The sequence below is a fragment of the Pieris napi genome, chromosome Z, assembly GCF_905475465.1.
Source record: "Pieris napi chromosome Z, ilPieNapi1.2, whole genome shotgun sequence".
Taxonomy (NCBI): Eukaryota; Metazoa; Arthropoda; class Insecta; order Lepidoptera; family Pieridae; genus Pieris; species Pieris napi.
Window position 1 is genome coordinate 11,151,758 of NC_062259.1, and position 27,747 is coordinate 11,179,504.

At 35.8% G+C, this 27,747-nt stretch overlaps 1 protein-coding gene across 3 annotated transcripts in view; it reads right to left on the minus strand.

Annotated features, from left to right (window-relative positions):
• Positions 1 to 7,352: 7,352 nt before the first annotated feature.
• LOC125062718 (gamma-aminobutyric acid receptor subunit beta-like) overlaps positions 7,353 to 27,747 on the minus strand; it is a 30,884-nt gene continuing 10,489 nt past the window's right edge. The window contains exons 2-10 of one of the 3 annotated variants that reach the window (XM_047668805.1): positions 15,426 to 15,526; positions 13,521 to 13,588; positions 11,921 to 12,147; positions 10,506 to 10,588; positions 9,144 to 9,281; positions 8,591 to 8,875; positions 8,280 to 8,452; positions 7,927 to 8,055; positions 7,353 to 7,753 (exon numbers count right to left, since the gene is read on the minus strand). In XM_047668805.1, coding sequence (XP_047524761.1) covers positions 7,589 to 7,753; positions 7,927 to 8,055; positions 8,280 to 8,452; positions 8,591 to 8,875; positions 9,144 to 9,281; positions 10,506 to 10,588; positions 11,921 to 12,147; positions 13,521 to 13,588; positions 15,426 to 15,526 — 1,369 coding nt within the window. In that variant the 3' untranslated portion in view covers positions 7,353 to 7,588. Of the gene's footprint in view, positions 7,754 to 7,926; positions 8,056 to 8,279; positions 8,453 to 8,590; positions 8,876 to 9,143; positions 9,282 to 9,528; positions 9,667 to 10,505; positions 10,589 to 11,920; positions 12,148 to 13,520; positions 13,589 to 13,761; positions 13,830 to 15,425; positions 15,527 to 27,747 lie in introns of all 3 variants that reach the window. The other 2 variants (XM_047668804.1, XM_047668806.1) reach the window with 2 other exon arrangements.

Here is a 27,747-nt window from a genome sequence, read left to right on the forward strand (position 1 = left end):
ATTTAATTGCCCGCAATCATACAGATTAAGTTTAATATAAATAAAGTATTAACATAAATAAACAAACTCCATGGACAAACAAATAAGAACAGGCGGTTTTGTATTCCCAACGCCAAAACGAAAGACTGTGTTTGGCCAACGCTACCTTGCATCACCTAGATGATTGATGTCCCCTTCCTTTATTATAAAATTTCACATAATCTATGGATTCGTAGATATTCAAACTATCCAGATATAAACTCGCAAATCACATAAAAATCGTATCTTGGCATGACTTTCAGGTTCCAAAAACTCACACAGACACAGCGTACGATCATAACATCTCTCAATTAAATACACATACACACCCATTCACACTCACACATACTTAATGTTTTATAAAAACTAGTTGTTACACTAAAATTACTTTGAAAAACTGTTTTAAACTTGTACCATGTACGACGGAATAATTGTTGTCTAGTAACCCACAACACAGGTACTCCCAAGTGTAGGGACAAGCGATAAATAAATTTGGTCACAACCTTTATGTGATGAATAAAGTTTTTGTTATATTAATATTAAATATAAGTAAGGAATGAAAAAATACACATAACATGAGCTTTATAAGATTTAATATAAGTGTACTACAATTTAGTATTAGTGGAACATTGATTGCTTTGAGTATTTTTAAACTATATAAAAGAGCTCAAAAACATAGAATTATACATAAAAATGTGTACATGGAATAATTAACCCATGCACATTTCAAAATATACGACTGAGTACATAATTTTCAGGAGAAAAATTACTTTAATCACAAAAAATAGTTTGAATGTGACAAGTAAAATCAGTCGTGACATCTCAAAATCAAGTTATACCAAATATTAATTTTGGAGATACCTTCCGAGATCCTATATCCATAACACCCACATTTTAGAATAAGAATAACCAAAAGTAAACTTCTTCTGTATGGTGATTCACGATCAGCGCATTTGCCGCGATTTTTAGTTCAAAACTTCTTACTTGGAATTCTGTTGAAATTCGAAATACGTTTCCTTTATACGCGGTTGAAGCGCTTTAATATTTATTTAGATCAAAAAGCTTATAATAAAGTAATGTGTCGCCACACAATGGTGCATGGTTAAGGTAACTCCTGACTACAGCAAATCACAATTATGTTGATAATTTACCAGTGGTATTAGGATACATAATGACGGTAAGTATTTCGTATAAGTATTATTAATTAACAATATTGACTAAAATAATAATTTTTATAAGTATAGTCAACTAATTATTTCAGCTTACATGAAATATTCTATATAATGTGTATCGGTTTTAAAGGATTGTAGGGTTTAATAGTGATTATATATATGTATATAACTAATAGAATTTAGAGAAACAGGACCATTAATAACTAATTATATACATTTTTATATTTTCATAAGAACATTGATAATTGAGAAATTTTATGGCCAGGATATTCGAATGCTCATTATGTGAGATACAAAAAAATTCAGGGCAACTAGAAGCTACAATATATTTGGATTAACATAAAGTATTAATATATATATATGTATATGAGATTAACAACCACGCAAACACGATAAATAACTAAAAGTGTTCGTTATTTGTCTTTGATCGGGTCTAATTTATATAATCTCGTTCCAAACAATAAAAACCATTTCAGCACAAATAAAGAGTTATCTAATTTTAAACTTATTAAACATCAATTTGGAGTATTCTGGCCAAAAACTGTCAATATAATATTTAAAAATACATACAAGCAACACAAAGAGTTTTCATATACTGTGAAGACAGATAAACCTGTACAAGTATAAGACACTGGTTTAGTTCCTAAGAATAACTAATGATGGCGACTGTGAGATAAACCCACCTTTAACCCTAAATTATACCATTATTCATTAATCCACGGAAGACAGGAATTTTATAACATATTACAGTAATAACGCTATATTAATATTTTATTTATTCTATTACAATAAGAAAACACATGAAACATACAAGTTATATAATAATAAATATAATGTATAATTAGAGAAGTGTTCTTCAATAGTTTCACGGATATTTTTTTAATAAGAAATTTGACATTCGTGAGTTGGTCATCTCAATATTAACCACAAAGACCACAAGCAAATCGTACACCGATCTATGGACACTTCTCTATTATACAGTTCGACAGAAAGTGACGTATGCGCATTTAATTTAAGTCAGTGGAGTTTCTATTAGTAAGAGGACTTTATTGGCGGGTTCATCTTTCATCAGCCTAACTATGAACAAAACGTGAAACTAAAGATTTAAAAATCATTTTAATATATTATTGTTTGTATTAACAAAGTTTGTATAAACATAAAATAAACAATAACAAAATGTTTAAGAGCCTAATACCCGAAGAGTGATAAAGCTTTCCTCCGATTTTTTTTTAATTTTGAAACCTTTCTCTATGCAATTTAGGAGTTGCATTTCAAAGAAAAATACAAATCAACTTTTTCCCAGTTCACGAGTACGAGTCTGATGTACTCAAAAAAAAAATCAAGATTTTAAAGAAGACATATAACGTGATCTTGATAAGTTTTTCAAATATGCTTTGGGCATTTTAATTAATTTTTTACCAGTTTTTATCTACTCGAGCCCTTCCTACCGCCCGTATGCCCGAATAATAATTTTTTTTTATTAATAATAATAATTCACTAATTCCCTTAAAACATATTGTTCAATAATTGTAAAATTATGTATGGTTTTTTGTAATATTGCATCTAACATAGGTCTCACATAACATCTAATATAGGTTTTGACTAGAATCATTCTTAATTAAATTTTTACATTACCTAAAATTATAATAAATAAATTTACTGGATTTCGACAGATTCTTAATTAAATCTATGACATTGATCTTTATACATCAGTCTATAATATTTAGTGTACGGCGCTATTTATCACGACCCCAGAAAAAAATACATTTTAGTATAATTATTGAATATTACGAAAGCTTGCCAAAAGTATTTAATTTAAAATTAGAACGGATTTTAAATTTCGAATGCCTCTGCCTCGGTGACAACACAGGTGAGGCTAACTAGAATGTAATAATTTTCTAAGACCGTGACAAGCTAAATCTAATTTCCCGTCTTGGAATTTAAAGTATAAAACTGTTCTACCGTTCTCTATATAATGAAGGCACCCTTGACGCTATATTGAAAAATAATGGATTAAATTAGGTGCCGCATAACATAAAATTTCGTTTTGTGCGTGAGTTTGTCGTGAGCTTATCTAAGTGTAAATTTCGATCCTTATAACTAATTACTACACATATTTTAGAATTTCGTTTCAGAGAGACGCATTAACTATAATAATTCTAAGGGTCTGTTTCACAATGTACAGATAAGTTCTCATAAGTTCCAAATTAGCTATTTATTACTTATTGGTAGGATAAACACTATTGTTGAGTTTCACGACTGTCAGATAGCGCTATTCGTCACATAAAGTCTATCATAAGCTATGAGTCCGATGAATGTCAAATATCACAATTTAACTTCCAAATAATTTATGTGTTGCATAGCTATTTGGTACTTTATCCATACATTGTGAAACAGACCCTAAATAGGCCTACGCTAACCTATACTGTAACTAAAAGCGATAGAGGTGCCGATACAATATAAGGTGTATCCACCATCATTATTAACATTTTATTTTGTTCAAAATTAATTGCGTATTCATGTCAATTTTCCGTCATTGACGCGTCAACATTGCTTACCTTTATTTTCATTGTGATTTTAAGACTTGGTAAATTTCATAAAACTGATCATAATCGTCGTTTAACTGGCGATCATGGTGGCCATGATGATTACCTCAAAATGAAACGCGCATCAATATGTGATGTGTCAAATTATATTACTAGCTGACCGGGCAAACATCGTTTTGCCATGTGTATAATTTATCATAAAAAAATAGGGGTTGATCGTAGAGGGGTGAAAGTTATGAGTTGTATGTATTTTTAATGCTGTATCATAAAAAAAAAAACAGAAAAATTATCTAAAAATAAAATAAAAAAATTTAGGGGTGGACTACCCTTAACATTAAGGGGAATGAAAAATAAATGTTGTCCGATTCTCAGACATACCCAATTTTTCCACAAAATTTCATGAGAATCGGTCGAGCCGTTTTGGAGGACTTTAACCACAAACACCGCGACACGAGAATTTTATATATTAGATTTGTGATGTTGACGAGTTAAAACAACCAAACAACCCATTTAACATTTAACTTTCTATTTGAACCAATCCAACCTAAACTAAATTGCTTATATATGCTTATAATATTAAAATTGTCTAAATAATATAGCATCTCTTGTTTGTGCAGAAATGCTCCTAGATAAGTTAATAAATACATTTTATGAGACATACATTCTTGTTGTTTTTTCCCTATTTTTCAGCTTATCTTATAGCTTATAGGCGGTGTCTAAAACTATTTAGAACAATCTAGTAAATTTCTACTTATTGCAATGTTTTCCGCCTTATATATAAACATTATCAAGGCTTGTTGTTTGATACACTGTAACAGGCTGATGTAAAATAGTCAATCACTATACTAATCTTTATCTTTTTTAACAATTTATCAAACTTCATATGATTTCATATTTTTTACTTTTATCAAATATTTACATTGCTATACCTATAAAATAAATAAAACTAAAACAAATCTAGCAAATCTTTGACGCTTAGAAGACAGCGATTTTGTTTGAATTTCAAACCGTGATAGGGACATTGGAAAATCCCGTCTAAAGTTATATGTACTGTGCATCACTAAAACATTTTTGTGTAATTTTGAGTAATATGCACTATATTTAAGATAATCTTTATTGTATGAATATTGTCTTAACAATGCAAATAAAATTGTTTTGTGCCTTATAATAATGTGTTGATTATATTGTATTAACATCATTATCTTATCCAATTTAATAATCTCAAACAAAAATCTATCCATCAAATAAAAAGTTTCTACATATGCTATCGATAATAGAACAGAAAATTACGGCTAAAACTTAAATGCTATTCCGCACATTGTATAAATAATTCATCCGAGCCTATTTGGTGTTCATTTATTGCACTTTATTTCTTATCTGTAAACGACAATCTAGCGACGACAATATTTAAACATTGTAAAATTGTTATTGCATATTTGTATATTATCAACGTTCCGACAGCTAGAGGCATCTATTATAATTACGTACAAGAACACATTATAATTATATTACATATATAATATTTATTTTCCGTTTTTTTAATTTTGGTGTTTGCGTTGGGCAGTGACATTTTTAAACTCTACAATAACAGCCGAACGGGGAGAAAGGAAAACGAACGACTGAACGATAGCGCATTTCGTTTGATTGTGATTGAAATGAGGTTTACACATATATTCCATCACATGCCTTATCACAATCGAACGAAACGTCGTTATTCCGTCTTTTGTTTTACATTCACACCCAGCTTAAGAAACGCTCTCCGCTTGTGACGTAACTGATGATAGGGATTCTGCGTTTCAGATAATCGAAGGTAAAGAGCTGATGGTGGGGGAGCCTCTGGCGAGGAAGACTAGACTCCCACACTATCAACATATCTAATGCTCAACTGCAAATAGATTGCAGTATCCAAAGCGTTCTTTCTACAGTGCGACGAAAACAAATTATACACCTATGGCTACGTTAGAAATTGCAGCAAGGCTATTTTCACTTTGAAAAATCTAGGTACATTTTTAAATATTCTTTTTTGTTGTCTGAACACTATGCTGTGTCTTTGTCAACGGTTATATTTAATTCATATGAATGCAAACAGCGTCGCTGCAGACGTCACAACTCTTTTCAAATGTAACTACAATGCGAGCTCGTTATGGTAAGAACTTCATGTGATATTTCAATGCTTTGTGTATGGCTTTTATTAAACATTCATAATATTAAACGTACAACAAATGAGATGTGGTTTAGTTTCATCAAATATTTGAATTACGGCTGATTTGATTGCCAATGTGTCGAGTGTCGCATTGATATATTTAAAGTGATTGTAATGACTTTGATTTTCAGTGTAAATAGCACACTAACTAGCCCCTATATTTAAACTGTTAGCGTTGAAAGAAAGTTTTGTAAAGCTGATACTGTTGATAATAAATTGTTGAGTAAATCAGAACATTAAAAATGTTAACTTATAAAATCTTATCCCATTAAATAAATAGACACGATAAACGAGCTTATTTCATTCACTGATACTTAGTTTTAACTGAGTATTATAACATTGTTAAATAAAGCACACATTTTATAAACTATATTTAAACAATAGATTTGTTACTGGAGTATAACTTAGTATTTTACTTTTTAATTGAATGATGTTCGTAAGTTTATATTATGATTTTATGGTTCATTTGCAATGTATTATTAGCATTACATCGCCTTTTCTTGTCTTACATTAATTAAGAAGAACACATTATTTATATGTCCAGCCCTGCGATTCTGTTACTCACTTCACGAACTCACACAGCGGTTTTTGCATCGGCGGTCGCTCTCAAATCAGTCGTGAAGCAGTCATTTTATGATTTGGCATTCTGATAAACAATAAACTACAAACTCCCACCTTTTCAGAATGCCAAATCATAAAATGACTGCTTCACGACTGATTTGAGAGCGACCGCCGATGCGAAAACCGCTGTGTGAGTTCGTGAAGTGAGTTACAGACTCGCAGGGCTGCATCGATAAACAATAAAACCGATTAATTGAGATGCGATTTCATTAGTTACATGTAATTTGTAATTGTGGAAGCAGCAATGACAAATACGGAACTAACGCTTTTATTTAAAATCCTGTCATACCTATACATTGATTAATGATGTGTAAATTTGGTTAATTTAATTCCATTTCGAGTTATATGTATCATGCCAACAGTCATGCAGTTTCGATCACATTTATGAAATGTCGATAAAAGAACATTACTGCAAATCAAGTTTTCACTCTAAAAGTTATAAATGATACATAATTAATACTACATTATCCAACTTATAACTAAAAATTCATGCAATTTAAAGCTGGTACTTAAAACAAACTAGAAATATACAATAAAGCCATGAGAGACTATAAATAATTATTTTATGATATATGCAACTACAATTAAAACTTACTTATCACATGGTTAAAAAACAAATGTATTACATAAGAAAAACTAACAGATAAAGCTATTTTGAGCATTAGAATAAATTACTAAATCGTAATTCATATTCCACTCATTTTGCCACGAAATAATAATTTGAAAGTTAATAAAAGGCTCTTTCAACGTTACAACCTTTTCAATTCTATTTGAACAGATCAGCTCCAGATCAGTCATTTCTAGCTCCCGAAGGAATACTTACAAAATCCTATCCACTATTTAATACAATTCGTTAATGTCGTGTAGATTGGAGATCGTTTTATATACAATTAATCTAAAGCGATATTCTAGCATCTAAGCTACGAGCGTTAACGTCGTGAAGTTTCTATCATAGAAATGATATCGCATTTCAAATTATTATTTAATGTGTGCGAGTGGAAAAATAAGTGGTGATAGCTTAGACCCCTCTATTTATCCTCTTCCAGAAGTACCAGATCGTCAGCTACGACATCGGAAACGTGGAGGTATATTATCCAGTACATTAGGTTGAAGCAGACAAAGCATACAGGGAAAACGATACGCGAATATTTGTCGATGTCCGACGGAGTCATTCCAAGTAGCTTGCTGATGTCCTGAAAACGTAGAACCAACATCTAAGACATTAGAAGAGACCATAAGAGTAACATTCGCAAAGACAACATGACATTGAAAATCAACAAGAGCCATTATTTAAATAACATCTATCGTTCGCAATACAGACGCAAGGCCGCTTATGTTAAAGAAAAAATACAATTACTGCTTTTACCTTGCCAGGTGGTAATAGTTGAGGGGCCGGCGGATTTTCTTCTTCTGTATTTCTTCCGCCATTTACGGTGTTCTCCAATACTCCGCCCTTCGAATGTACTTTGGGATCATGCACTTTGAATCGGACTTCCTAAAATAAGAAAATTACAATTAATAATTTAAAAATTGTCTAGAATTAAGATCACGAACTAAAGTTCGCCATAGTATCAAAGAGTGATGTCTGTGGTTGTTATGAGAAACGTAAGGGAGTCAAAACATAACATAACGATGTACGTTAAAGACTACTTAAACTATAATGTTATTAATTTTTTTATTAACTATTACCATTACTACTTAGTACGGAGTATAACTTACTGATGGTCGACCGGGGTTACATCTTCCAATGGTATTCATTTTCGAAAGCGTGTGGGTATCAACTGGTGGACAGTCGACTGGCATTTTCTTCTCTGATGCAATCTTTTGAATCGTCATAAACCTCTGTTTTCTCATTTGTATCCTCTTTGCCATATACCCAACCGTAGCATATTCTGTAACGATACAAACGGTTCTTCATCCCTCAATCTGTACCACTAAATGAAAATACAGGGAATGGAAATCGCTTTTGCATTAAAAAATATCGCTTTGCATTCGCTTATAGTTGTAATTATTAATATGTAATTAATTACCTAACAGACTGGCGAAGACCATTACGAAGCAAGTGCCCAGGTACACGTCGATGGATTTGACGTAGGAGATCTTTGGCAGAGCAGCGTTTGTTGAGGACATGAGCGTGGTCATTGTCAATACCGTGGTCACACCTAGCGCCACGCGAGCAGGTGTCGCGTTACGATTTAACCAAAATGATACCCATGATATGATAACAATTAGACCAGATGGAATGTAAATTTGAATTAAATAGTATCCCATTGAACGCACAAATTGGATCTCACAAGCCAATCTTGAGTAGTTTCCTGTAAATGATTTTGCTCGATTATTTTAAAGATATAAACATTTATAATAATAATTAACTGTCCGATAAATAAAAAACTTTCTTCCTTTAGAGTTATTAAGTTTTTATTGGCTTATTATGATTTTGTGTTGCTAACACAAATTCTGTGTTTTTAGTGCAATAATACAAAAGCAGGACGTGAACAGATTCGTGGTTGTTATGCCCAGTGTTTCATGTTAAGTAATGGTATCATTATTCCTTCTCGTTCGATGCTTTCTCCAGTCAAGTACCTGTTGTAAGCGAGATCTCCATAGCTCGTTGTCGATGGCCGAGCACCTTGAATTGCGGCAGGGACACCTCACTGGAAACGCCCACAGAATTGGGCCCCTCGTTCCATTTGTAACGGATGTCTCGCATGGTGTAGCCGACTGTGCGCAGCGGATACATAAATGAATGACCCCTGACCCATTGCAGTGGGTGTTCCGACTCGAATCGTCTTTCGGTCGGGTCAAAGCCGAGGACTTGCGTCAGTTTTACGCGTTCTCATGCTAATATTGTGTCATGTATACATGTGTGCACGTGCCGCGGCTTGCACACGGGCAGAGGGAGACGGGGTCGATAGCGGAGCATGGATGGATAATGCGGAGGTTGCTAATAATGCGGTCTATTGGTTACCTGTTGTTAGAGTTACAACTGTGGCGCGTTGTCGATGTCCAAGAACCCGGAATTGAGGTAACTGCACCTCGTTACTCATCCCGACACTTGCTAAGCCGTCCTTCCAATGATACCGAATGTCTCTCATTGTGTACCCGACTCCGGAGACATGCCAAACACACAAAACGCTATCACTTACGCTGCGTAGCATCGCGCTTCCCACTCGTAGCCAACTGATGGGACTCGCGGGTAAAGATATAGCTGAGCTGATTCGAGTCAAATTCACCTCGAGTTGGCTCATTGAAGATGATAGAAAAATATGATAACTACATTACTTAAAAAAATAAACTATTGACTAAGGCATGCAGTGCTGAAAATACAATCTAGGTGCTAGTAAGCGAATGTGCAAGGAGTGAATGAATTGAGTTTGCGTAGGTTTGCGAAGGTTTGCGCGTGGTATGGTGGTTGGTACTGGTTGCGTGCGGTACGTCTGCACCCGGCTCGGGGTGATGAGCAGACTCTGCTGCCGCGTACCCCGCCTCCTTCGGCCCACAGGTTGCAGCGATGTCTCAAAATCAGTTTAGCATAATGCTCGTGAGGACACAGGCTTACAATGTCTTCCTTCTGCGGGTGCTGTATGCGAGAAGGAGACATCCAACATGACAACACGAGGGAGTCAAACGTGTCGACGTTACGCTTGTGCTCACATATCCCTGAATAGCATCTGTGATAAGAAAGTGGTCACAACACATTGGGAAGCCCAGTGAGAGATTGCACGGTGGTAATAATTAAATAAATGATTGCGTCATCGTGAACACGCTATCAAAAAATTATTTTTCTATCATCGTAACGTATAATATACGATACGTTAATTTTATATGCCGTTTTTTGTGTTATATTAAGCGTGAAACTTTATGTGATATAAATACAATTACATTTTTTTTGCTATTGTAAATTTACAAGTGTTTATTGAGGTATAGGATTTCTGTGATACTTACAACTCTCTATCTCAATGTGACATAATTGACGGTCCATTGGGAAATATTGAAGATTCATAGGGCAAGATGCTGTAATGGTTAATCTGGAAGATGATATATTTGTTCTATAATCACGAAAAAATTTAAAGTTTAGTTAGATTACGTGCATTGGCGTGCTGAAGGCATCGGTCAGATTTTAGTGGGTTGTCAATTAAGTTTGCATAATCCCTCTTTGAATAAAATGCCGCAAGCGTAATCAGCATTTCTTGAGGTATAAAGGTAAAAAAAAAGATTTTAACGAAATATGTTTTTGAGTTTCGCGTTGTAAATGCAAGAGATTTATTTAAATGTATTATACGATAATACGTATTTTTGGAGTTTACTCCTTAAGAAACGATTTGAGTTATAAGGCCCGGTACGGAAATTTTATGAGGAGTAAAATCAAGTGTAACACGAAAAGTTGAGGCGTTATGTGTAACACGAAAAGTTGAGGCGTTATGTAGAAAGAGACAAACATATAGAGTTTACTCCTTAAGAAACGATTTGAGTTATAAGGCCCGGTACGCAAATTTTATAAGGAGTAAAATCAAGTGTAACACGAAAAGTTGAGGCGTTATGTACAAAGAGACAAACATATATCTGTAGGATTGAACGTGTAAAAGAATGAGATGGAATACATTACACAGACTTTTCTATTTTGAATTCACGTTTTGACAGACACGTTACAACATTGTCAGTGTTTCTTACCACCTTTAGTATGAAAATATGGTCGACAGCCACAGAACATTATCGCCATTTTATCGTTCGTAAGGAGTAAACTCCAATCGTGCGTCGTAGCTGACACTCACACACTTTTTCTTTGCAAAACCGTTCTTCACGGAGAAGGTAAAATATAAAATACATGACCAAAGTATACAAATAATCAAATTAATCTTATCTTATTAACGAAAGAGTCACATTCAAAAATACAGACATCTGCTGAATTTGTATGGATTTAGTTTTAGATTTGAAAATAAAAAAAATACACAATTACTCTCACAATTACTATTGCGTCCTAACAGAGATATTATATAACATCAGTTAGTTACAAATCACAGAGATATGATATTAAATTGTTACTATGAAAATTGTAAATTGAAAATCAACTGTAATTATGAAAATTGCCGCATAATGGCTTACAGCTTTAATACTGTTCAAATAATTTTCTTTACGTAAAGTTTGTATAGATTTCATTTTTTTTCAGAAATGCATGTTCTAAAGAAAGATTTCACACATTAATCAGTGGTTGCCTGAAAGAGCTCGCTTGAATGTGATAAGGCCGCCAGTTGCTCTCATTTGTAAATTTTATTATCTTTCTGTACATGCAACAAAGTGTTAAAAAAATTGTTTAATTAATCTTATTAAATGAATACCGGATTTAGGAATATCAACTGTACCTTATACTTCTTGTAATAGATCCTGAATAATGTATCCTTATAAATTCGTTACTAGTAGTGGCTATATGAAAATAGGATTGCTTTTCATTAACAAAAAATGTGTCGGGCACCCAAATATTCTTAATAAATTCGGACCCAACTGATAGTGTTTCAACCCCGGCTCGTTTCTTATATGCTAGTCGTGGATCCGTCCAAAATTGTCGAAAATAAAAGTCCAATGTAAAATCCTGGAAAAGAAAAGATCCAATACAACGAAAGTATGATTTTTACATTAGATATATAATGAGTTTTCTCGTAAAAACATCTAACAATGCATGCCGTGACATTAATATTATAGTGGTTATGAAACTATTACATAACAAGCTGGAACTTTTAATCACAATTATTTTGTTCTAATTTCGTATTCATGAACGACACTTGAGTGAGAATTTAGTTGGTATGGTATGGTATGGTTCATAAATACGCAATATTTATGTGCAGAGTGAGGAAAAGCTAGGCGCAAGAGTGTATCGAAGTGAAGTCTACAAAATGAAGAGGTTTCTGTTCACATCGACGTTTATAGGTGGGTGTTCGCCAAGCAGGCACCCACGGCTCGATAAAGCAGTTAAATGAAGCTAAGGCCAATGCTTGCACGGGAATATAATTTTGACATTAAGTTATCCCGCACTTAGTCCTTTATAAAGTCACGTTCAATGTAACCTTATGTATTTGATTTGGTTTCCACTTCAGTATTTATTGGAAATATTTATTTCCTTAGCTTGCTACTAACATAAAATAAGCGATCGAAATAAACTAGAGCTATACATAAATTCCGGTGTTCCAATTAACTGAGGAGCGTGAAAAGTAACGATTACGTTGGCAGATTTCCAGTAGATACGGTACCACAGACACAAACACAACGAACTACGAAATGACGGACAGATAAAATTGTACAGTCGTCGCAAGTCCACCCAGTGCAAGGCTGGTGTTCATAGCTCCAAACGTTTACTAATATGAACATGAGCCAGAGTAATGATTGTATAAAGAAAATACGACAGACCCTGGAGGCCTAACTAATAAAAGATTGTCTAATGACCCGGGCTTGAGAGAAATGCATTTGTTGGAGTTACGAGAACTGATAAACACATCAGACATATTATATACATTATTGCTTTTCTTATCTCGAGTTCCTTGTATAATTTTGAATTTTGAGACTAGAACCGACAAACCACTATGAAATATTTATAAACGCAATGCGTATAAAATGCATTAATCGCTTTTTTTATATATTATATTTATAATTGATTTTCATTTATTAGCACGTTGTTATTAATTAAGATCATCAACTTGCTGCCTCTTGAAATCAAATAATAATGCCAATTATTTCTTTCTAATTTTTGTATTTGTATAGTTTGGTTTTGGATTTGTCAATTAAACAGTGACATAAGCTCCAGATACACAATATAGTGGTTTGTCAAACTCCGATAAGAAAGCAACTGTAGACAGGGAATTCTGCTCGACAAAACGAAGACATGCTCGCAGCCTCGTATCTAGGGCTGCTCGGTCGCTCGGCGCTGAGCCGAAGCGGCCGAGACAAGCGTGAGCTGACAGTTAGGAGTACCATGAGCACTTCGGAGACGGAGCTGATAGACAGCACATACATGGTGACGCCAACCTCCACTGGCGGACCTGCAATCAAGCCCAATTGTGAGTACCGCTCGCGCCTCGAGCCGTGAAAACCAAACCAAACGTCTGAAACGTAATGGTTCCCGAAGGACGTCGATCGAACCGTGGTCACGGGTGCTACGATGAACAATGCTGGTGATTGTCTAATGCATATCTATATTCTTTGAATAAGGTACCATTTTCACTTCAGACAGAGAGCTGATGGAGAGCACGTACATGGTAACCCCCACTTCCACGGGTGGTCCTGAAAACGATAATATATGATACTTTTGTATCAGTTAGGATCTACTCCTTTAAATTTATATTTTAAAACATCCACTAGATTTCTATCACTTATATATAAGACCTGTTTTGGGTCTCTGTTCTTCTTCTGTCTTTCTTCTCATTCTTCATAAAAACTGCCGGTCAAAATGTTAATGCACTAATATATAAAAGAAAAAGGTGTTTAAGTAATCAAATAATCTACATTAGAATGTAAAAATTAAATGAATTCTGACAATTCTTGTAGTATAAAATAACAAGAGGTGAGATATACATCATACAATTTTATCTCGGAGAGTGCCGTGCCGGCTTATCTTTTGTTCGAAGAAAAGGGTGCTTAAGTGGAAGTTTTTGATGCGTGAAATTCGAAGGTAAGTACTTTGCTTCAAATTATTTCACGAACATTTATTATTTAACCATAACGTCTAATAATAAATACGAATAAAAATAAATGTACATTGAGGTATTCTCTTTTGTCTCAGCCTCCATAAAAGAGTTATTAAGGCTTTAGTTTTGGCCGGTGAACCCGGGGAATAACTATTTATTGTCCAAGTCTTTATTCTCTTACATTGTTCATTTTTATCTGCTTGATGATAGATAGTTCTCTTAGGTTACGGCTCCTTACACCTTCTCTCTCTTTCTCTTTACTCTCTTTCCTTACACTATCTTTTCTTCACATTGGATCGTTACAAAAACAATAATAACCACTCAAAGGGTTTCTAATGTAATTACAAAAGTCTTTTAGTAGTATAAAACGAAGAAACGTGTTATCAAAACTACAATTGCAATTTATAGCTTCTACTTTATTGCGAGTACGGCGCCTCTCGGCTCGAACAATTCAAATACGCAAACGATAATTCCCTTATATCATTATTTAATCACATTGAGCGAATTAATCAATGATAATCGTTAATGCTACTTGGTTTAGTGAGAATTGTTGTTATGATGAACAATTACGATAGTCTAATGGAAGCATAAATAGGTATTGTATTAAAGAGTTCTTTCCGGTGGGCTTGCTATTTTAACTTGAATAAAATTAAATTTAAAAGAGTTTCATAAGCAAAATTATCAAGATATTAAAGTTAGATTGAAGAATATTAGCCATATCAAATAAAGAAATCATCCATTTACGATACTTTTTTGACAGCATGCTGACCAAATATATGAAAAACATTCTCAATCGTATAACTTATATTGAAACCTAGTAACAGTTATGCCAATATCAGAAATATCGAAAATTGGAAATACTCTCAGTAACTTAATACAGATCGGAAACGGTATTGAACAAGGCCTTACCCGTCTACGTTTAGTATGCATGTATGATATTAATACTACAAGAGAATTTAAATGTACCTTTGAACAGAGATTAATAACCAGTCTTATTATAGACTATACAAGATTTTTATCTCACTGTATATAACTCGAATAGTGAAATTTTAAAGAAACTAATGATTGACAAGTACTCGTATATAAAGTATACGATGCATAGTGAGAAGAATGTTTTGACCTGTTATTTGAGTTGAGTTGCTGTTGGGAATATGTGGGTATTGCATTCAAAATTTAAAGAAAAATAACTTACCACCATAATTTGGCCTTACTCTTTTATCATAACTTATACTGAAAGAGTCTAAAATTGCTGATATATTAACATCTCCGAACATGCCACCCCCGCCGGAGCCTCTGAAATAGAAAAGAAATGTTATATAATCAAACCTAAATTACATTTATATTCCGTGTTTGTACATCAAATGCTGATAATTCCATGTGCTATTGAGGTTAATACGCTATGCGAGGAAAGTGCCAGCTCTGTGATCTCCAGTACTACCAGTGTTTTCGACCAGCTTACCTTAATCAAAATATATTTTGGCATCTAAGTTCATTGTTACAAAAAACACCTTTAAATAACATTGTCGTTGTTACATGGCCTCATTAGGGAGTGCCTATATATGAAAACAATATAGCTTCTTAAAACTAGACAATCCCATACTAAAAATTTAATACGAAGAATTAATTCTAACTAAATTAAAACCTATCCACTTTGTTTAAGGTGCATTTTACAATAAAAAAATTGTACGTCCAAATAATTCCTATTTCGAATTATTTTATGTGTACAGACCCTGTTGGAATTGATTATTTGTTTAATTAACGCGGAAACTTGTTTGTGTATTTATCGTGTGTTAATGTAAATTTGAACGAGTTTTCATTAGACTTATCGAATTAAATGGATATTTGCAATGAAACGAATCATAATTACCGGATTCGTTTATTTTTCGTCTATATAAACTTAGATAAAAAAGTCCTGCTAAAATCCACCATTAACCTGTATAAAAATACCCCGTTTGTGTATTTAATATTAAAATCATTAATATATTCGTGTACTAATCTTATATTGTAATTGATGTATTGGTCTGTAAAACACTTATTTTATTAAATACTTTGAGTCCATAGATAAGGTTTGTAGTCACTGTTTTAAGTATGGTGTAATCTCATCTCACGCTTTATTCTTGCGGCAACTTGTAGTGCAAACCCATATAATATAGTCAGGTGGGGTAAATGCATGAACGGGGCAAATGTAATACCATAACTTAAACTGTTTACACACAAAATAAACTAGTGCTGGCATCTCTTATACACGTAAAGTACTTCTTGCACTACACTTTGTCAACTTATTGAATCTGATGGATTGACAGATTTTCACCAATCTCTTTGCAATAAAAACCAAAGTATATTTCAATTTGCGTATTTTATTGCTATTACCCCAGATTAGTAACTATCTACACTATAAGAATTTTAACATATTTTTTAAATTTACCCCTTTACACCGGGAAAATGCAATAGAGAGTTAATATGTAATCATCCATAATTAAATATAAGTAATTACATCAAAGAAAAGCCTAAAACATGTTTAATATTCACAGTAAAAATTATTTGTAAATTGTAAAAGACCACAAAATAACCAGTCAATCTAGTTATGGTACTCGCATTTACCCCACCTACCCGGCTTTACATATATTTTTATACAAATATATATGTAAACCCGGGTATATGGGTCAATCCCTGGTGAATATAATCTTTTAAGAATACCTAACTAATAAAACAGAAATTCAATTGTGTCACATCAAATTTACTATTTATTTATAATTTCGATTAAAATAAAAATATAATTTCAGTTACCTAGGTTATATGTACTTTAATATGTTTTGTTTAGATCTGTTACTATGAATTCACAATATACATAAACAATGAGCCAACAAAGCCTATATGTTTTGTCTTTATCACTCTAGTGTTGAAAATAAATCTATGTGACAAAATGTTCTTTAAATAATGATACAGGATTTTTTTCCGATCGCCCCCGAGTTTAGGAAGGGCATTATGTTTTTGTTTACAGTATTATATCATAAGCAAAAAGAGGCAGATATAACTTATTAGCAGTAAAGCCACTCATTGGACTACGTATTTTATTTTTATTTTGTATCTTGTAAATAGTTTTTATGTTGTGCAGTGAAGTGTGAATAAATTGTATTTATTTTTGATGCCTATCATTCGTTCTAGTTTATGCAACAATTGCCTTCATTTTTAAATGAATAAATAAATTTTGTAAGCAAATCCTTCGATAGTTTTCATCGTGGTACAAGCGAGTTACTTTATTATTAATAAAGTTCAAACACTTCAACTCGCTATGCATTCTTAATTTCGTTCACAATTCGTATTGTATTGATGAAATCTATTTGGAATTCAGTATTATCGATGGAACCAATATTGTATTTTATTCAAAAGATTAGAATTTAAAGATATTTTATTTAAAATTATTGTTTTATAAAGTGTGTATGATTGATAGTCGACCATATTAAATATAATTAAAATTAACTTAAACATTCATAATTAGGTATTTAAGGTAGGTAAGAAAGGTATTTTTTTTTATACAATTAAGATAAAGCTATATTACTTTTAAAGCTGGAGAGTTTGTTTAAACGAACGCATCTCATGAATTACTGAATTTGAATTTTTTTATTAGATAATCAAAAAACGCGAGCTAGGCGGAAAGAGACAAGAAGTGAATTACATTTCTTCACTCTGAAGCCTCTAAACAATTCTTCAAGAAACAATTTTTGAAAGAGCGTAAGCTATAGCTATGAGTTGAAAGAGCGTAGGCTATAGCTATGAGCGTAGGCTATAAATATGAGTTTTAGGATTGAAAACGATGAAATGTAAGAGAGAGCATGATCATCACGCAGCCGACGAATGGGTAACCAAGCCAAGACCCAAGCCCCTTTCTTAGATCGAATACGGAGGAAAATAATGATCAAGTATGTATTAACATTATTCGTATCAAGCACGTATTTATTATTATATTAGCCTCACATTGACGGCTATATAATGATAATAATGTTATACATGATTATTCTAAGTAAATAAAACTGCGTTAAATACTTACGCAAGCATTCAATTAAATTTAAATAACTTGGCGTTTTAAGTGCTTATCAGTAACTGCGGTTAGCTTGATACTGCAATATCAAGTTGGCACAGAATTAATTCATATTCAGGTAAAATTATTGAAATATTCCTATGTTAACACTCTAAATTGGCGCGAAATTGTTATGAAATATTCCGGTCATTTTCTATGAATTTCGAAATTGCATACCGTATAATTGACATAATGAAGCTCCTTGTCGACTCTCGACATTTAGTCGGAAATGTTCAACTTGCTATGCTAATGGGGGACTCGACGCCCGGCTCTTTCCGAAGAGTCATTACATTACTACATTTCAACCAATTTTCTCGAATATGCGACATTTCTGAAGTAAGATGTAACACATGCCTTTTTTATAGTACAGGGTACACTCGGGCACGAGCCTGACATGATGTTCTGCTGCCCATGGGCACTTACACAGCCAGAAGGCTCGCACATGTGTTGCGAGCTTTTTAAGGAATCGGTGCGCTTATAGCTTGGAGGACCCTAAGTCAAATTGTTCGGAAATGCTTTAGTGGGCAGCTGGTTCCTCATAGTTATCCACCAGATAGACATATTCTTCCAAAGATCATTCCTCAAGCCCAGCATTCTCGCACTTAGGTTTCCCTCGGAGAAACGCGTAACGCTCATCTATTGATCATTGGTCGGGAATTTGTACAGCATACATACACAAGGTAACTAAAACAACTCCAATCGGTCAGCCCTCGGAGACTTATTGCCCTCATTCAACCGACGATTAGGGTACGAAACAAAATTGTAACGGCCTTCTCTCAACGGAAGTCTTCGGTTCTACGCAACGTAGCAATAACGCGTAGCGTAGAGCGTGCTACACGAAGTCTCGTCTCGGTTAAGTTTGAATTCGGTCCAGGAGGACCGAGTTAGGATAAAACACCCAAGAGAAGAGGTCCAAAATCATTGTCGATTGACAGAAGCTAGACGAAGCCCTCAAGCCCGTCGAAACCTCTCCAACTTCTTCTCTTCAATATCTTTGTTTGTTTTTATACAGTATGAAAGCATTCAAGTATTTCTTTTTTTTTTTCTTCAATACGGTTCGAGATTGCATTTTGCTGAGTACAAACAAAATAAAACCAATCGAATTATATTCAGTCTCATTTTGCATTCTTTTATTTCAGTTCACGTTATACGTTTCTATAACTAGAACTATACTTTAGTATTTGATTTCAAACTTATGGTCATATTAAAATTGGTCTTAGGTAGAATTTTTATTATTTGACTCGGCTATACATTATCAACCATTTTGTAAAAGCAGGCACACAGTGTAGGAGTTTGATAAAGTATAGAACGCTTTCGTTAGCTACGTATCTGTCTAATATACCTTATAATCGTTGGTAACCATAGTTTTTATTTATACTGGATAAATAATCTTTAAGATGGTAACACAGTAGTTGTGTAAAAAAAGAGCCTTCTTATCCCTAAAAGGCCGGCAACGCACCCGCATGGGCTGCGTTAGCTTGCTTTTGCGCTCTTTTTATACTTATTATAAAATAAAATTCTTTCATTTTGCGTCAAATTTTCACAAATATATTATGTAAACCCTTGTAAACTCTTTACAACAAGACTAGAGTTAAATGAAAATGAAGAAATTACGTATGAATCAAAAGAGCTTCCAAGTCGATGTTGAATGTAGTTTACATTCAACCTCGACTTGGAAGCTCTTTTGATTCAAACTTAACTGGTAAATGCACGTTTGCTTCTGAATGAAATCTGAACTAAGTTTAATTACGACACTTCCATACAATTAAGCTACGGTTTCCTTGAAAAGCGGTGCCATTATCTAACGTTTATAAATAACATTGGAGTAGGATTTCTAGAGAACGTTGAGTGTCACCGTAACGTCAAATAGCGGTGCTGTCATTAGTTCAACGTTTTTCGCATGTAGCGGTGCGCATATTTAATTACTACAATGACTTGGACGAGCGAAAATGATGAACAATTAATTGATTTTGTTAAAAATCATGAAGTTTTGTACAATATCAAATCCAAAGGGTACAGACAAGCTCAGATGAAGCAAAATTTGTGAAGCAACTCTCCTTCAAACGCTTTTTTTCGTCTTCTGATGACTCTTCATCGTCCAAAAATACTAATAATGCTATGTCCAAATCGTCCATTTTTAACAGTGCACGACCTAACGCTCGAGTGAGTACTGAGTGACTACGATTTTTTTTTTTTTTTTTTTTTTATAGAACGGGGGGCAAACGGGCAGGAGGCTCACCTGATGTAAAGTGATACCGCCGCCCATGGACACTCTCAATGCCAGAGGGCTCGCGAGTGCGTTGCCGGCCTTTTAAGAATTGGTACGCTCTTTTCTTGAAGGACCCTAAGTCGAATTGGTTCGGAAATACTTCAGTGGGCAGCTGGTTCCACATAGTGGTGGTGCGCGGCAAAAACTGCCTTGAAAAACGCTCAGTTGTGGAACGGCGGACGTCGAGGTGATACGGGTGGAATTTCGTATTCTGCCTCGACGTCCGATGATGAAACTCAGCTGCAGGTATTAATCCGAACAACTCCTCTGAACACTCTCCATGGTAAATGCGGTAGAAGATACAGAGTGACCCCACATCTCTACGCAACGCCAAAGGATCAAGCCGATCGGAGAGGGATTGGTCGTCGACGATTCGAACCGCTCTGCGTTGTATACGGTCAAGTGGAAGGAGCTGGTACTGGGGAGCCCCCGCCCAGAGGTGAGAGCAGTACTCCATGTGGGGCCGAATTTGCGCTTTATATAGTTGCATGCGGTGGCCCGGAGTGAAGTACCGCCTCGCCTTGCTGAGCACACCAAGCTTTTTGGAGGCTAATTTAGCCTTTCCCTCCAAGTGACCGCGAAACTGAACGTTGTTCGATATGTCAACGCCAAGTATTCCAATGCTGGCTGTGGCTTTAAGAAGAGTGTTTTCGAAAAGAGGAGTAGCGACAAAGGGTATTTTTTTAGCGGAAAACGCGCAAACTTGTGTCTTCTTGGGGTTAAATTGGACTAGGTTTTGTCTGCCCCAGTCTGAGACTCCACGTAGTAGAGTTTCGACTTCAGACACAAGTTTGTTCCGGTACTCATCAACAACTGCCCGAGAAATACCTGCCCGGCCAGTGTAAAGAGTATCCCCAGTGCTGTCATCCGCATAGCAATGAATGTTGCTAAGTTGCAACATATCATTGATATGCAGAAGAAATAGGGTCGGGGATAGAACACAGCCTTGTGGGACCCCAGCGTTTACGGGTTTAAGGTCGGAACATGCTCCGTCGATGACGACCTTGATGCTCCGATCGGCCAGAAAGCTGGAGATCCAATCGCATAATTTCTCGGGAAGCCCATAGGCTGGAAGCTTCGAGAGCAGTGCTCTATGCCACACCCGATCGAAGGCTTTCGCTATGTCCAAACTTACCGCCAGCGCCTCCCCCTTGGACTCAATTGCCTCTGCCCACCTATGGGTAAGGTATACAAGGAGGTCACCAGCTGAGCGACCACGACGAAAGCCGTACTGAGAATCGCTAATCAACTGGTGGCCCTCTAGATACCTCAAGAGCTGGCTATTAATAATGGTTTCCATTATTTTGGAGAACAAGGAGGTTATAGCTATTGGGCGATAGTTGGACGGATCAGAGCGATCGCCTTTTTTTGGGATCGGATGTATCGAAGCGGTCTTCCAGCACTTCGGGACAGTGCCGAGCGAGTACAGGTACCGGAAAAGGCGCGTTAAGACCGGAGCCAACTCAGGAGCACAAGTACGCAGCACAATTGGGGGGATACCATCCGGCCCGCTCGACTTATGAATGTCCAAGGAAGAAAGTGCTTTGCGGACAGCACGTTGCTGGAATGTGATTTCCGGCATCGAAGAATCACACCGCGAAATGGTCGGTGGTGATCTCCCTCGGTCATCCAAAGTCGAGTTGGACGCGAAGAGACAGCCCAAAAGGTCGGCCTTCTCCTTCGCAGTATGGGCTAGAGAGTCATCCTCCCTGTGCAGTGGCGGAATGGCGGGCTGACAGAAATTCCCTTGGACAGCTTTGGCGAGAGACCAGAAGGCACGTGTCCCTGAAGGGAGTTGGGCCAATCTCTCGCCAAATCCGGCAATGTGCTCTGACTTTGCCTTAGTGATTTCCCGTTTGAAGGACCTGGAGGCTGAGTTATATGCTGTTTTAAGTTCGCTGGTATTGGCATCACGAGATTTCGCCGCTTCCGCCCATGCCTTAAAGCATTCTCGCTTTCGACGCGAGGCCGCCTTGCAAGAACGTTTAAACCAGGGCTGAGACTTGCCACCGATCGGCACCGCAGAAAATGGAATAAAGAGTTCCATGCCCTGCAGAACCACTTCGGTGACAGAGGTGGCGACGGAATCTGGAGCTTCCGGCGAAAAGCACATAGGCCCCCAAGGGAAGGACGCAAAGAAAGACCGCATCCCATCCCAATCTGCTGACTTATAGTGCCAAATACGGCGACAACCCATAAAGCGGGGCCGTGAAGGGCGCGTAGAAGGCACAGAACTCCGGACCACACAATGATCTGATGAACCTAATGGCGGGTCAACAGAGACTTGATAGTTCTCCGGATGTGAAGTCAGCAGAAGGTCCAACAAAGAGGGTTTATGACCATCCACATCTGGTATTCGCGTAATCGCAGGGACCATTTGTGTCAGGTCGTAGGCTAAAGCAAAGTCGTGAAAGGATCTTCCCGCGTGATCGGTGGTTTCAGAGCCGAGCCAATCGGCATGGTGGGCGTTAAAATCGCCAAGTATCACGATTTCAGCGGTAGGAACCCTTTCGAGCAGGGAATCTGTAGCCATTTGGATGTGCTCAATGAGTCGGTCAGTTTCGGTATTTCCGCTATGGGACCTATACAGGCATGCGTAGAATCGCGGATGGTCATCGCAGTCTACGCGCAGCCAGAGGTTAGATAGGTCCCTTCCTTCAAGCGTCCCGAGGCGACGAGAACAGATATCCTCTCTGACGTACACGCAAACTCCAGCCCGCGGCACAAATGAATGTTCCAATTTGTACCCCGGGTAGGAGAGGTAGGAAGTATCAGCCGGGGGGGATATCTGAGTCTCGGTAAGAAAGAGCAAGGCCGGCTTCGCAGTCTCTAAATGGTAGTGGACTGCGTTGATGTTGGAATTGAGCCCCCTAACATTTGTGAAGTCCACGGCGAGCGTGGACGGGGGTGCCTTTGTTGAATTGCTCCGTTTGCCCCGAGAACGATAACTGTTTTTGTTTTTGAGCGCAGAGTTGCCCCCCCCAGAATACGAAGGGCAGCCTGTGCGTCCACCACCGGGTGCTGAGTGTCCCGGTGTTGGACGCCCAGAGGGGGATTCTCCACCGCGAGCGCGTGTGGTACCCCCCTGGGGTAGATTCTCTTTTTTCTGCGCCTTCATATTTCATATGGGGGGGGGGGGGATGGGCTCCGGGAGTCTCTCTCACCGCACGAAACGCGAGTACAATAGGGCGAACCTATTGCATCACTTCACGCCGGTTTTCTAAGAGACAGTGGTACTGCCCCGGTCGTGCCTGCCCATTTGGCTGAAGCCCGAAGGCAACAGCATGGCACTCCCACTAGGGAATATATATTGAATACGGCCGCACTACTTTCTAGGAAACCACAGCTTGGCCACCGTAAAAACGGCCATTATTAAGAACCGTAAAATGAGCGGCCGTTAGTTAACAGCACCGCTTTTCTAGGAATCCGTAGCTTTAGCGGTAAACAAACTTTCAACGAACATGGCATTCAAATATTCCCCTATACATTTTATTGTGCCTCGCTATTTTGTAAACCAACACGGATTTCAATGGTTGTGTAAATACTTAATTTATTGGATGAATTTGACACTCACATTATGTTCAAATAATGATTAAACACAATGTTTCGTTTTCCGGCAATCGTATTATTGAAATGTGTGCTCTGATAAAAGTTTTTCGTTTCTAAAGAAATACAGAAATGACTAAGTATAAGTCAGCAAAGCGTATCCTTTTGACACGTTCAGGAGGTGGAGGCTTGTCTGAGACCTTACAAAGATTATCCAATCCAACTCAGAATTTTGACTACAATATCCATTTTCTTTACATAGGGTAGACCTAAAATAATATTAACCGTTAGAGTGGCTCCTCAGAGAGGCCCTCAGGTCTTGCTCAATGCTGCGTTTTTCAAGGCAGTTTTTGCCGCGCACCTCCGATTTCCTAATTGGGTAGTTGATAACGTAGATGGCATATACGGTATAAAAGGGGATTTAATCCCTTAATTACCTTTATTAATGTAACGGATGGCCAGTCTCCTAATAGATTTTCTGATAGATAAACAAAAGCATAATTGTGTTGTAAAAATTTAGGCGAGTACAAACAAATAACGGGATACTATTTAGGATTATAAACTAAATCCATGTTCAGTTAATTATTTAAAAAGCTTGTGAAAACTAAATACATAAGAGGTAAACGTAATTATAATTACTAATTCATGGCCTTTATTAACACAACCTCCAAAGCTAAACCCGTCTAATATAATATGAATAACTTTCGTTACAACGGTGAAACCACATTCTGAGCGTTCTAAAAATAGATGTGCCGACAGGACGAAATCCGCGCATGCCATCTTCGACATGAACATGTTAAAATATTCAATGCTGACGTTAAATAAAGTATTATTAATGTAATAACGTCCTTGCGATAGCGTGGTGAGTCAATTCAAATTGCATGTTAAATAAAAGTTACTCTGTACAGTCAATAATTTTAAACATTACACGAATGTTCAGAGCTGGGAAATAAATTGCGCCTCATCAAAATTATTTTTAAAGATGACAAATAAAATCAAGTGGGTTTGGCTAGTTCTAGAACTTCCTTTTTTTAGTTTTCAAGGGACGATCACGAACGATTAATACGTGAAAATCTTTCGGTATATTTTAATTAAATCAATAGTACATACAATAGTAGTAAATACAACAGTCTAGTGTCGTATTGTGAAATAAAATAAGAAGCTAAATAACAAAGAAAGAATTCAAGAAACAATGAGACTGAACATAATACGATAGGTTTTATCGTGTTTTTTGCAAAATACAATATAGAAACCGTACTGAAGAAAAAAAAACAAAAGAATAATTCAATGCTTCAATGCATTAATAAAAAATCTGTATTTTTTAATTAATAAATTTTCTTTTCCCTGAGACAACATTGAACTTTACAATGTACCCTATGTAATGTGCTTTAAGACTAATCCATGATTTTTTTGTGTTTGTATCTCTAAAACTACTGGACCGAATTCAAAAATAGAAGTTTGTTTACTAATAACAATAGCTACAGAACGAATTTTTGTACGGTTTTCAGTAAAAGAAGGGAAATTAAAATAAAGTATTCCTTCAGCTATAATGTAAATAAAGTTATAACAATTATAGTTAAAAAAATCTTAAATATACTAAATCCAAGAGCGGGAAGCTTTAGACGGACGCTAGTATAAAATAATTCCCATCATCATTGAGTTAGTTAATTTTTCTCCATAGTTTTAGTATTTATGTAATTTTTAAATTTATATTTCGAAAGTTGGTTTATAACATGTTATAAGTCTCATAACTGCGTTCTAGTATTAGATTTGTCCTAACCTTTTTCGGTAAAAGCGGGCTAGTTCAAGACTAATAAAATATATATTCTCGCCTAAACAAAGATAGCTTAATATTTATTATTCAAAGCATACGTCTCACCGTATTCTAACAGACCAGACATCTTGACGTCTGCGTTATTTTGGAACACGTTTATTCTCATGAGAGCAGTAATTTGCACATTGTCTGGGAGGATTCTCCCAGCTAGACAATCAATAATTTAGTTTAAAGAAAATCTTACACGCAATTAAATAATACATCGAAGTTAATTCGATTTAGAATATGCGAATATCGAGAATATTGAGTCTTGTTCCCGTGAGACGAGTGTGTAAGTGCGTGCTCCTATTTCACCATGCATGATAGAGGACAAGTCTTTGTTTTTAATTTATGTTATTATTATTAATTACTTAAGATGTCATGTGGAACATGTTGTAATGGTTGCAGCTCCTTACTAACGTTCTGTAAAAAAAATATGGCCATTAAAAAGAGTGGCGGACAGTTTATTTCCAGTCCTCCTCTCTGTTCTACGCCCTTGATTTGAGAACTGGCACTAAATGTAAAGTTAGAATCATTTCATATACATTTCTTTTTTTGACGATCATAAGTGTACAATCTGCTACCTATATGATTAAATGATTTTTGAATTTGAATTTGCTATTACTGAATTTCTATAAACTATAAACGGTTATATACATATATCTTAAGTACGGTGTAACTAAACAAAGTTGAATAACCTATTAGGACGCCTCCTCTTAGAAGCTGCCATTAGGATCTACGATAAACTTGTTTGAAATTTACTTCTGCGCTGACTTGTATGACCTTGAGTGGTTCTAAGTATCGCTGTTAGTGTCAGATTTAGAGGTCAGGGGTAGTGCGGTCACTGAATTTCATATGTCAAAATCGTCAACGTCAAAATCAAAACGTTTTTGATATTTGTGACTCATACTAAGGGGCTATGTTTTGACACTTAAATTGCACTGCATACTTAAAAAAGGGTGCATGTACTTATGTACGCGCGTAAGAAGTTATACTTCTATGGTATTATTAAAAATAGCTTTTGATTGCATGCAAATAATTAATTAAGTACAATTAAATAATCAAAGACTGGAAAAGGAGTCATTATAGTCGATAAAGTTCAGTTTACATTTGAAAAATTAATATTTATTGTTATTCTCTTACATTAAGTGTAACATAAATTCTATTGTTATTCGAATGTTGTTTTTAAATGATGTCCAATGCCGTAGCATCTTCCGTGGGCAACTTCATTCTGTTAATTTTGTGTCACGGTGCGCGCGCATCGTAAAATTTCACTCTCATAAATTTTTCATAACGCGTCTAAAGAAGTATAACTTCAAAAAACATTGAGATAAGAATAATGAGAAAATATCTGTATTCTATTATTATGTCGTAAACTCAATCTTTCCAAACCAACTCGAATGGTATTTAATAATGTTTGGGACTTTTTTATCTTAACCTCAGGGCCTCAGATTTCTGTACCTGTTAATCTAAAAGGCAAGTAGGTGATCAGCCTTCTGTGCCTGACGCACGCCGTCGACTTTTTGGGTCTAAGGCAAGCCGGTTTCCTCACGATATTTTCCTTCACCGTTCGATCGAATGTTAAATGCGCACATCGAGAGAATGTCCATGGTGCACAGCCGGGGATCGAACCTACGACCTCAGGGTCGCACGCTGAAGCCATTAGGCCAACACTGCTCATCGCTAAATACGGCGTAAATAATAGAATACGTAAATTTGTCAACGAATTTCAGCTCATTATGGCCGATGCGCTATAATTTGAGTGCTCAAACAGAATAATATAATAGTTTTAAATAGGTACTAAAATT